At 37.7% G+C, this 12,055-nt stretch overlaps 1 protein-coding gene across 1 annotated transcript; it reads right to left on the bottom strand.

Moving 5' to 3' along the window:
* Positions 1 to 4,244: 4,244 nt before the first annotated feature.
* On the bottom strand, positions 4,245 to 6,773 carry LOC140139066 (E3 ubiquitin-protein ligase TRIM45-like). Its single transcript, XM_072160847.1, has 2 exons — positions 6,455 to 6,773; positions 4,245 to 5,224 (listed from the first exon to the last, which is right to left on the bottom strand). The coding sequence occupies exons 1-2, from the start codon at positions 6,771 to 6,773 to the stop codon at positions 4,245 to 4,247; spliced, it is 1,299 nt and encodes a 432-aa protein (XP_072016948.1).
* Positions 6,774 to 12,055: the final 5,282 nt, after the last annotated feature.

Raw genomic sequence — 12,055 nt, 5'->3', positions numbered from 1 at the left:
GGGCAGAGGTTATCTTTTGAATCCTCTTAGAGGGCTATCATTTTTTTTTTTTTTTTTGGGTCCCAAATTTACAAAAAGTCTGCGTCAATAAAATTGCGCACCCCCTATTTCGGCAACAAAAGTTTTATGATCCCAAACCCCAAAATTGTATTGAAATCAGTCTTTTTGAATAAAATAACACACTTTCTGTGGTCATCGTGTGACTCCCTACATTTTAGTCATAAAACATTTTATGACCCCCTCCTAATATTCTTTCCAAGACTTTATGACCCCCGTATATTTGGGACCCCTCTTTCGAATAAAATTATATACCTCTTATGACCACTGATGCATAGGCAAGGACACTCGCGCGAATTGAAAGACTTGTCGCACACGACAGTTGGTCTCACACACATAACAAATGCTTATACAATCAAATAGGTTCATTACAACATTTGATTAAAATGAAACGATAAAAACAAAGCATGAAAAAAGACACATACAAGATAAAAATTAATAATAAAATTATATAAACAATGTTAAAGATAAAATAGAGAATAAAATTTCCTCAAATCAGAAAAAAAAAACATTGACAGACATCATAATCTGTCAGAAATTACTGCATGAGATTCGAACCATCAATCTTTTCCACAAGTTCTCTTTATCCTCGCACTATAGTATAATGCTTTGCTCACTGGGCCACAACGTATCAGGTGAATGATTACCGCTGCATTATCATGAACAAATTTTGTTCGATCTTGTTCATAATTAATTGTATGTGTCGATAGGTTTCACCCTTTAACTACACGTACCCTTAATGATCAGTGATAATAGTCGGCTTTTACAGGGATGGCGCTCTCTCATTTCCATGCACTCCATAGCGCCATTAGGCGAACGTTTACGGTATTTATACAGCGCCTTTCACATGTGAACATGTACCAAAGCGCTTTACATTTATTCCGCCGTCGTTAGAATATGTCAGCTGCCATACAATGCCCAAGGCATGCTCATACCTTTGGGCGGCGCTCAATGGACATTATTCATAACAGCTCCCCATTTCACACCTGGGTGGAGAGGAGTAACTGAGATAAAGTGCCTTTCTCAGGGGCACAACACGATGGCATCGCCGGGGCTCGAACCCGCAACCTTCCGATTATGAGTCGTAGCCCGTTCCGCTCGGCCACCGTGCTCCCTAATAAAAAAGAAATGTTTTCATCTTCTCCAATGTCTTTACTTTTGAAGATTCATCACTAGGTGTTGTGACGTAAAGACGGAAAGAATACAATACCAGTGGTGCGGGCGCGCAAAAATGTTCATACACATTTTTGGTATCATATCTTTTCTCATTAACATACTGAAATTTGGCGTTCAAAATCGGTATATTTCTGACGAAATAATTAAAATACTATCGAATTAGTCTCAATTGTGGTATACCACGTTTGAGACTAATTCAACAGTTTTTTGATGATATCTTCGGAAACACACCGATTTGGAACCCCTAATTTCAATATGTTTATGAGAAAAATAGGATCCTCAGTTTATTACAGGATCATGATGGTTATTATTAATTAAAACACTGTAGACTACCAGTATCACGCTATTTAAATGTCAGTAATTCCATAAGTTTTCTTATTTACAATTAACTTTTTTTTTTGCATGAATGTTTGAAAGTAACAACATTTTATGTTATACGTAAGTTTTAAACAATTTGAGTTTCCAATTATATCAGGTCACTTTCCTTCAATAGGATAGGTGATTGATGAAAACAGAAATATGGTGAAAGATTTTTTTCCATACAAACTTTCTACGCCTTGCTCATGGTGCTATAATACGACACTTAATTAACCAGAATTACATGGTATTATGCATCCAAACATGCCCAATTCACAAAAGTATTACATGAACCCTATTGACCAGTGGACTTCGGGTATATATATAAATGCGCATATATAAATGCGCACGTGACATCTACAAGTCGCCATACCGTGTTCAACGATGTAAGGTACCCGGATGTGCACAAATTCCACACGCAAAAGTATAGGCGAAAATGACAGGTTACAAGGAAAATTGGCTTTGCAAAATAGTGGCATTGATTGCAAAGGGCAAAATAATTTGACCCGAAACATAAACTCTTTATTTGGATTTTCCATTACGGAAAAAAAAAAAATTATGACGGAAAAGCTAGATATAGCTGATTTAAAAAGTTATATTTCATTATTTCCGTGCTAAATGGGCGTGGCAATTGGCCATATTGATGACGAAATGTGATTCTTACTGGCATTAAGGTCAGAACCGGGTACCTGCCGATGATGTTATTTGATAATGTTTGCACGTAGGGAACTTAGGGGGCTGTCATTTTCTTCGGAAGGAAGGGGTCATGGATTTATTTATTTGGGAGTCAAGAGAAGTATCCCCCGTAGTGCCGCCAATGAACATAACTCTGACCCTAATTGTAACTCTAATTATAACGTAAATTGAGGAAACTATACCTTTAGCCCTTTTCGGTATAATGACCCGCTCAAACTAATAGGCTAGATGTCCCCGCCCGACCTCCTCAATTCTAACTTACTCATTCGCTCGCAAATTGACAAAAAAACAAATTCAAAATGTGTTTTAAGCACCTTTTGTGTCCCCCATGCTAAATCGGTAATCTGTACGCCCTTTGTCACCCTTTGACGTACAATTTAGAGTATAAACACGTAGATGACTGTACATGATCTAATCATCCCGGCTGGAAGATGTTGAGGAAGACTCGTATGCTATACATCACGCTCATACGTTATATGACAATATGACGTACAATCACGTATGTGATGCATGGTTGGAGATTTATTCAGCTAGTAAGTTAGATCTAGATCATACACATTATTGTCATGGTATATTGTAATTGTATACGTCAATTTTGTTCAGTTTGATTCAACCGGCTTATAAAGTTTTACTTTACACGGAAGGGAAAGTTAGCAAAAAACAATTAATTTATGAGTGTAAAAGGGGGAGGGTTGGTTTTGGGGAAGGGGGGGACAAATAATATTTATAAAATTATAAGTAAGGCGAGAAAGAGAGAAACCCTGTTCTACGGGCGAACGGACCTTTCAAGTAGGGTCGGTCGGTCGGTTGGTATTTAAAAAAAAAAATTAAATAACCCAAAAAATCACAAAAATCTGTAAATAAATTTCAATTTGAGAAAATACAAAAAAAAAATTGTCCTGAAATTTCCGAAATTTGGGGTCGGCATTCATTTGTACAGGAAAAATTTGTTTCCCAAAATAGAACAGGGTTTTCGTTTTTGTCGAATAAATAAATAAATAAATAAATAAATAAATAAATAAATAAATAAATAAATAAATAAATAAATAAATAAATAAATAAATAAATAAATAATAAATAAATAAATAAATAAATAAATAAATAAATAAATAAATAAATAAATAAATAAATAAATAAATAAATAAATAAATAAATAAATAAATAAAAATAAATAAATAAAAATAAATAAATAAACATTAGTTATGTTTGTACATGGGGGTGCTGTGCAATAATCATGATCCTTTGATATCCATGATTTATCCTTGCAAATTTATAGCATCGAACCTCCAGCCAATGTTCCTTGCCAGTGCTAGCCACGAAACAAGGTCACAACTGTAGCCACTCCTTCAATGATCGCCATTTCAGTGATTGACAGTGATGTAATGCAAATATGGCGCTAGCCATCTGGTCACGTGCGCATTTATATATGCGCATTTATATATACAACCGAAGTCTACTGTTGACAGTGGAACTAATAATATATTCTAATAGTGCAATCTATATTCATTTTTACAGCATGACAAGTTGATTTTATCATGTTTATATACACAGAAACATAGTTCGTGCTTTAAAGGACCATGACTTTATTGCGTTCAGTTAGCAATTCTAGGTATTTTCAATACATTAAATCTCACAACATTTCACTGAATTGCAATCTGCCACAAATAGTAGATTGTCATCACCAGATAGCGTCAAGCTTTGTACGCTTGAGACACCTTTCGTAACGCAACCAATGTACTTCCCAGCAGCGGAGTATCGATGTATTGCGTGTCCGTTGCCACGATCAGTTACAAGTACCTCGTCTTCGTCTCCGTCAACCTTAAAATGGGTGCTAATTACCAGACCTTGGGGAATCCAGGACGAAACTCCGATGGGAGTCTGAATTTTGGACAGGATCTTCCCTGTGCCATCTATGATGTGGACTTCTTTGATTCCTGTGTCAGCACAGTAAGGACTGACTATGATACTTCCTCTTGATGTGACGCCAAGAAATCTCCTCTTGGTGTCACGGCAACATCTAGTGCATTGGATAGATTCTCGTATCCGTCATTTCCGAATTCCATCTTCAAGACAGGTGTCTTTATAGCCTTCAATTCGCGATTACGTCGTGTTCCGGGCGACCAAAGTCGACCAATGACAATCTTGTCTGAATTCTGAACCGTGTTTTCCTCGAATTTTACTTCAGTCACCCTCTGTCCAGCGTTAATGATCGTAGCAGGTTCTGCTGCAACAACTTCTTGCAACACAGCTTTCAGACTTCCGTAATCAGACGCGAGCTCAAATTCCGATCCACTTTCTTTTAGTATTTCGGTGATCGCTTTTGCTGTTGATACGCGCGATATGATAGAAAGCAGCTGGTTATCGGAGGTTTTGATGCTTTCTAGCCCTTCCTTCTCTATGGTGTTTAACTCCTCTTCGACGACCTTCCGTGCCTCATCAAGGCGTTTTAGATAGGAAGATTTCAATTTCTGGACGGTGTCTTTGATCTGGATCCTAGCTTCGGATATAGCTAGATCAAATTCCCGTCGCCTCTTACGAATATCCTGCAAAGCTTTATTGACTTCTTCCTCATTCTTTCCAGAGCTTTCGTGCAGCTGTTGAAGCGTTTGATACCTTTCTTTGGCGGATTGTTCTATCTCAGAATACTTGTGTTCTGGATGACTATGTGTGACGACAACGCACTGGCGACAGATGGGGGCATCGCACGTTTCACAATAGAATAACAGAGATTCTCCTTTGTGTTTCACGCACATCTTCTGCTCAATAGCACTGGCATCCGGGACCTTGCCTGCTCGAAGCTCTTCGAGTGTAATAACAGGATGGTCTTTGCTTCGTCGTTGTGATTTGTGGACGGCAACACATTGTTTACATAAGTAGTCATCGCATTCCGTACATCGAGCTACGGCAGTAGGTGGAACTGACTTGTCGTCCCTTTCTTCTGTAAACGGTAAATGGTAAAACAAAATAGGTTTAATAAAATCATTTTTGGGAAGGGGAGGGACGGTGCTAAATGGTTTACAGTCTTGATGTTCTTTTGTAAAACCTGGACACTTTATATTTTAACATTTTGAACTGAGAAAACTTCTTTGTGAATGAATGCGTCTACCACTTGGTGCACATATTGTGAACCATAAGCATAATGCCAGTGGTTAAGGGAACTGGAATGAGCGTTTTGAGCGTTTCGACAGCATTTTTGTGGGACATGAGAGCACATCAGACCTATCGAATTGCATTCTGAATACGAAGAATGTCTTTCTGATATCAAATAATTTTCATTTTATGAAATTCACGATATAATACAAATTTTATGACAAATTATTAAAATTTGATATTTTTCACATTTGAGATATGTGATCGTACACCACGAATGAGCCGTAAATGTCCTCAATTGTATTCTGAGTTACAGTGTAAAATGGGCATGAAGGTCATATTCATAGGTATTTCAATTTGGTGCTACGTGTATCTCATTAAATGAGGTACACGTAGCACCAAATTGGGGTACCTATGAATACGACCTTCATGCCCATTTTACACTGTAACTCAGAATACAATTGAGGACATTTACGGCTCATTCGTGGTGGATTTGGTCACATATATATAGTCCTCGAAGTAAATTTTATAAATTTAATGATATAGTCTTAAAGTGTATGTAGCTGGGAGGAAAAGCCGACGATCAATTGAAGATTTTGACCTTTCATATTGAAGATATGGATTTTTCCCCCCAAAAGACCTATTTTTTTGGTGTTTTGGGAAAAAAATCATATCTTCAATACGAAAGTTCAAAATTTTCAATTGATCGTCGGCTTTTCATCCCACCTACATACACTTTAGGTAGAAATCATCAGATTTATAAAGTTTACTTCGAGTACTGTTAAATATCAAAAATATCAATTTTAATGATTTGCCATAAAATGTGTATTACATTGCGAATTTCAAAAATCAAAATTACATTGCGAATTTCAAAAAATCAAAATTATTTGATATCAGAAGGCCATTCTTCGTATTCAGAATGCAATTCGATATGTCTGATGTGCTCTAATGTCCCACAATAAATACTGTCCAAACGTTCATACCCCTTCCCTTAATGATAATAATATTCTGAGCCTAGTTTACTTGTAAAATGTATTATTCTAATCTGATTATTATTAATCGATCATATTACAAATACCTTCCACGCCGAACCAGACACACGAAGTACAGTGAATCGTTTCTTTTGACATCAATTCCATCTGCATTGCCTTCTGCTCCGTTAGCCGATGGACTATCGCCAGTGGTTGCCATTCTTTCAAGCCACATGGTGGGATGTCGAATTCTTCACCACATTCAACACATTTCACTTTGCTTATAGGTGAATCTTTGGCTTGGTCGTCTAAGCAGGTTGCACAGTAGCTGTGTAAACACGGAAGACTACGGGGAGACTTGAGAAGTTGATGACATTTACTGCACTTGGTAAGGTCACGGGATTTTGAGGTCATCGAGGCAGCCATGATGAATCTAAAATAAATATTAGTAATAATAATAAACCTGGCAATCGGACAACACTATTTTTGTTATAACTATTATTTATTATCTCCAAATAAAATGAAATAATAGAAACTTAGCGGCAAGCAATAGTTGATATTTGCACTTGCATGTAGATAAATAGTAGGCCCTATAGTTTAGAGATTAACTAGTTTTTCAATACACCACGTCGATATTTACAGATTGAAAATGATAATTATGATTGCATTTAACCTTTGAACGAATTATCATTGGTATACCATGATTCAATATCCCGATATCTTATCAATCAATATTCCCTACCTATGCCAAACATTGTGGACGTGGGTGTTTTAACATCTTTTTCGTTATTGTTCAGTTTCAGTTTCTTCATTTCCTATTATTAATTTAAATTAAAAAGATAGATTTCCACTATACCTGTAATGTATAGTTAAGGGGGATGTCATTTTTTCGGAAAGGGGTCATGAATATGTCAGTGACCCCCTCCCCCATCGCGGACTGAATGTTTTTATGACCTCCCTTTCCGCCCACACAGTCTTGAGGCAAATTATACATTGTTGGTACTAAAGTACAGACTGTGCAAAATATTGATAGGAAGTGTAAAGGATTTTGATGTGTAAAGAATATTTCGCATACATATTTATTTAGCCCCCCGCGTCATCATCCCTATATCTTCGTGTCAAAAATTGCCGTGATAGTACGGCGAATCCTCTCGTTTTTTAAAAGCTACGCATGGCGATTTTTTTCGAGATAGGCCGAGCGACTCAGGCTAAGCATACCATTTACACGATATGAGATACCACAGAGCCTGCCGCAGAGTTTCTATTCTACGATTTGTACCACATATGGTGTTGCCATTATAGAAAATTCGATTTGTTGTCAGGTAAATCGCAGGTTTTGTTTCCAATACACTAACTCGAAATGCAATACACTAATTAGCGGGCCTTGCTGTTTGCTGTGGATATTTTACTGCATTAAGTAAAGATTTTGAAATCAAAAGTCAAAATTGTGATAATATTCAACTGTTTGAGAAATGAATTATATCCCTTACGCCCTAGCTGCTTTTTGGCGAGGGGAAGGAAAGAAAGAAAGAATAGAAACTCTGCGGCAGGCTCTGTGAAAGAAAGAAAGAAAGAAAGAAAGAAAGAAAGGAAAGAAAGGAAAGAAAGGAAAGGAAGGAAAGGAAAGAAAGGAAAGAAAGGAAAGAAAGGAAAGAAAGAAAGAAAGATAGAAAGAAAGAAAGAAGAGAAAACTTTTTTCTCGGGTGCGGTTTCGAACCCCCGACCCTTCGGGTGCTCGCCCGTGCACCGGCCTACCTTGCCACGGGGGAGTAGCTTGCCCTGCCAAGCTTTCCGTCACTATATGACTGTTCGCATGATGACGCAATAGCATCATGTGGGATACCTGCTTGTGCCTACACTTTCTGAATTGAGGTTTTTTGATGTTTAGTAAGGTTAGGGATATAAAGGAACCCGTGTAAGATCCAGGTGCTGTATCTATAATACAATGTACATTATCGACACACTATACCACTTTCTTTATCTGCGTCAATAATTGAATATTGATTTCAATCGAATTGAATACATGTCTCCATTTTGAGTTTTACTCCACCACTGAGCGATCTAGCGATCGATTTCTAGCCAATCAGATAGACCTCCTTTTCTTGCGTTCGGTGAAATACCAATCGCCCGTCGCTCACCAACGGAGTATTAAGTTTATATTTATAATACTGGGTGTCGACACTGTGCCCCCTTACTGAGGTAGATCTGTTAAACTAAACTTGTTACTAGTATACTATTTAAGCCCCCAATCACGGGGATTTTGAATGTGAAATTGAATTTCAAGGTATAATAGCGAATATTGCCTGTATTTTTACAGTAAATCTACTTAGACCAGGGAAGTATTTGCCGAAATATTGGGGGGGGGGGGGCATTTAATAATGTGACCCCCATCCAAAAATGTGGGAGGGGACGTGTCCCCTGCCCCCCCGATTGACGCCCATGGTCGCTATTGCCGTGATAAGTATAAATGCAAAAGTGACGACCGATGCATCACAAAATTCGGCGATTGCCCATCGCTTTCCAAAAGCGGCACATCGCAATCGTGTATAAATTTAGCTTAATAGACCTACTAGTCTTTTGTTTTATACCAATGGAAATATGAATGTAATAATATACTAAACTTACCAAATCGAATAAAAGTTATTTCCTTGCCAAAATTGGATCGCAATGTACTGGCAAAATACACGGTATCATAGATTCCGTTGACTGTACAAATACTGTTTTATCAGTGAACTATGAACCTCTTGCTCAAGAGACGGCTCGCCTAATTACGGAAGGCTGGACAGTACATGCCGGCTGTAGACATATCCCATGTAGAGATTTTCCCATCACAAAACTTCGACTTGTTGAATAAAACAGAGCGATATGTATAGGCTCTCATCAAAATAATTTCAGGTACTTTTTTGTTCGTTTGTTTGTTCGTTTCTATGGGTATATTATTTAAATTCGGAAATATTTTAAAGCGAATTACAGCTATGTCTGTAACGATTTTCCGTACAATTTCTATATTAGGGATTCCCCGGTCTCTTCCCGCTCACGCAATGCATGGTCGCATGAACTGAGAGTGCATTGGTAGCAAAAACATGATTGTACATTTACGTCGTATGTAAAATGGAAGGAGTAGTGTAGTGGCCAGGGGATTCAAGTGTAATACTTAACTTTTTTCGATAGCTATTTTACAACACATGATGTAATCTTGGAAATTCCCAAGTCTTACTTAATTATAACATTAAGGGGACTCGATCTTTTGTGCATAATTATAGAGGGCCAGGGGATTCACTCTATCATATCCGGGCTCAGTTGTGCTGGATGGTCACATTTTAGGTAAACTCTCACTCAATGCTTTGGAAACACAAAAATCCCGTTAGGTCTCAGCAAATGTTAACACTTTTCTTTCATGACTTTCTCTGAAAGTAGATATTTGTTCAAATAAGTAACAAAAACTGGTTGTCTAAGTTAATTGGACAGACAGTAGACACATAATTTACATGAAACCAGGCCCGCGCGCAGGGGTTTGCGAAGTTTGCAAAGGTATACAAAAAGTCCTCCAAATTTGCAAGCGTAGCGAGCAAAAAGAAAGCTTACCATATTCTTTCAACACATATATTCAACTGCAAGCCTTACAATAGATTTTTACAAAGATCAAAAATGACGGGATATATTCATGGATTTCTACCCAGATCAAGATGTTGGAATTCAATAAGTCGAGGGTTGATAGCCAGAAAGCCTTAACTCACAATAACCAGCTCTCACAAAATGAGCATAAAGTTTACAAAATAACTTTCTGAGATATATCAGATTTGGAATCTTTATTTTATACCCTTTTTGCTTTGGTCTTAAAAATCAATATTTCCTCCAGAATTTAATTTGTGTTCTATTGAATTTTGTCATGATTAATGGACCGTCATTTCTATAGTGTCCTGGCGACTTTATGCTCTTGGGGGGAGCAGGTGATTTTGAGTAAAGGCTTTCTGGCTCTCAACCCTCGGAATATCAATAGTAAACATAAACATAAACATAAACAATGTGATTTATGAAGCGCCTTTTACAAAAGTAGGCAAAGCGCTAAAAGAGAGAAAGACAAGAAAGGAAAAAGAGCTAATGAGTGGGAAAGAGGTGAGTTTTAAGGAGATTCTTGAACGTGGTAATATTTTCTTGACCTCGGACAATGGTGGGCAACTCGTTCCAAAGGCGCGGCCCCACTGTTGAAAAGGCGCGATCGCCAGCTTCTTTCTTGGAACGAGGCACTTCAAATGTGACAGCAGCGTCAGATCGAAGCGCATAAGATGTTTTGTGGGTCCGAGGTTGAAAATAAGAAGAGATGTAATCAGGTGATTGGGTGTGAAAAGCTTTGAATGTCTGGAGAAGACTCTTGAACTGTATTCTTTGGGCAACAGGCAACCAGTGGAGAGATTGGAGAAGAGGAGAGGCATGACTGCGACTCGGTTGCCTGAAGATAAGACGGGCAGACTTATTTTGGAGGACTTGAAGACGGTTTAGGTGTTTTTTATCCATATCATTGAAGAGTAAGTTACAATAGTCCAGTTTGGATAAAATGAGAGTGCGGACAATGTTATGACAAGTGTCGGTATCTATTACGGATACGATTTAGATTTCGCAGCTGCCAGTTAATGGTACGAGACAAATTGGTAGTGTGATCAGCCATTGTCATGGAGTAATCAAAAATAACACCCAGGTTACGGATGCTAGGGGAAGATGGATTTTCCTGATTACCAAGATGAAGGGTGAGATATTGCAGGGTCTTATAGTGGTGAGCAGATGAAGCAATAAAAAACTCAGTCTTAGATTGATTGAGTTTCAATCTATTTCTAAGCATCCAAGCCTGCAGATCATTAACACACTGGCTCAACTTAAATAATGCGCAAGCAGCATCACCGTGACAATTCGGATCAAAGATCGTATAAATGATTTGACCAACTTTGCGGTTGCGATAGTAAATAATTATGTTTCTCTTTATACATTATAGCTAGGAATAAATACCAGAAATGATTTCAAGTGACGTCATTCAAACCATCTCAATGCAACTAAGTGGTTTAGGAATGTGTTCCTCATTGTCATTGAGTTTTCAAATCTATACAGACAGTGAGACACTACAAGCTTATTGTCTGATGTGCAACAATAGGATTTTGACAGGCAACTCATAGCTGAATTTATACTACATCGCTGGGAGTTATCGATATTGGTTTTTGGCCAATGAGATAGAACTCCGGGAAAAGCGAGCTACCTTATTGGTCAAATACCAATCGCTCAGCAACGGAGTATAATTCAGCTTAATGTGTAACTCAGTAGCGCCTGACGGTGATATTTCAAATCCAAGTTATTCACTGCAGGGCGTATTTCTATTGTTCATTTACCGCCTGTATAAAACAAAAAATATTTACCTGGTGTGGCGCTGTGCGTCGTAGCTTTTTCGCAATTCAGTGTCATTAAACAGCAGCGCTTTGAATTTGACCAAACGCTCGTGATTCGAGATAAGCACTGACGTTACTGACTATACTTGGCCAAAATCATTATTACAATATTATGTAACAACACAGGAATAGAACTAATTTAACCTATTTATACGGAGGTTAATATAATTACATAATGAATTTATTCATTAATTAGGATAGGTGATTGCTGAAATCAGAAACAATGTGACAGCCTTTTCCCGTCCAAACGGTCTTCTTTTTGGTATATAAGAATTA

The sequence above is a fragment of the Amphiura filiformis genome, chromosome 18, assembly GCF_039555335.1.
Source record: "Amphiura filiformis chromosome 18, Afil_fr2py, whole genome shotgun sequence".
Classification (NCBI taxonomy): domain Eukaryota; kingdom Metazoa; phylum Echinodermata; class Ophiuroidea; order Amphilepidida; family Amphiuridae; genus Amphiura; species Amphiura filiformis.
This window is presented reverse-complemented; position numbering and strand designations above follow the sequence as displayed.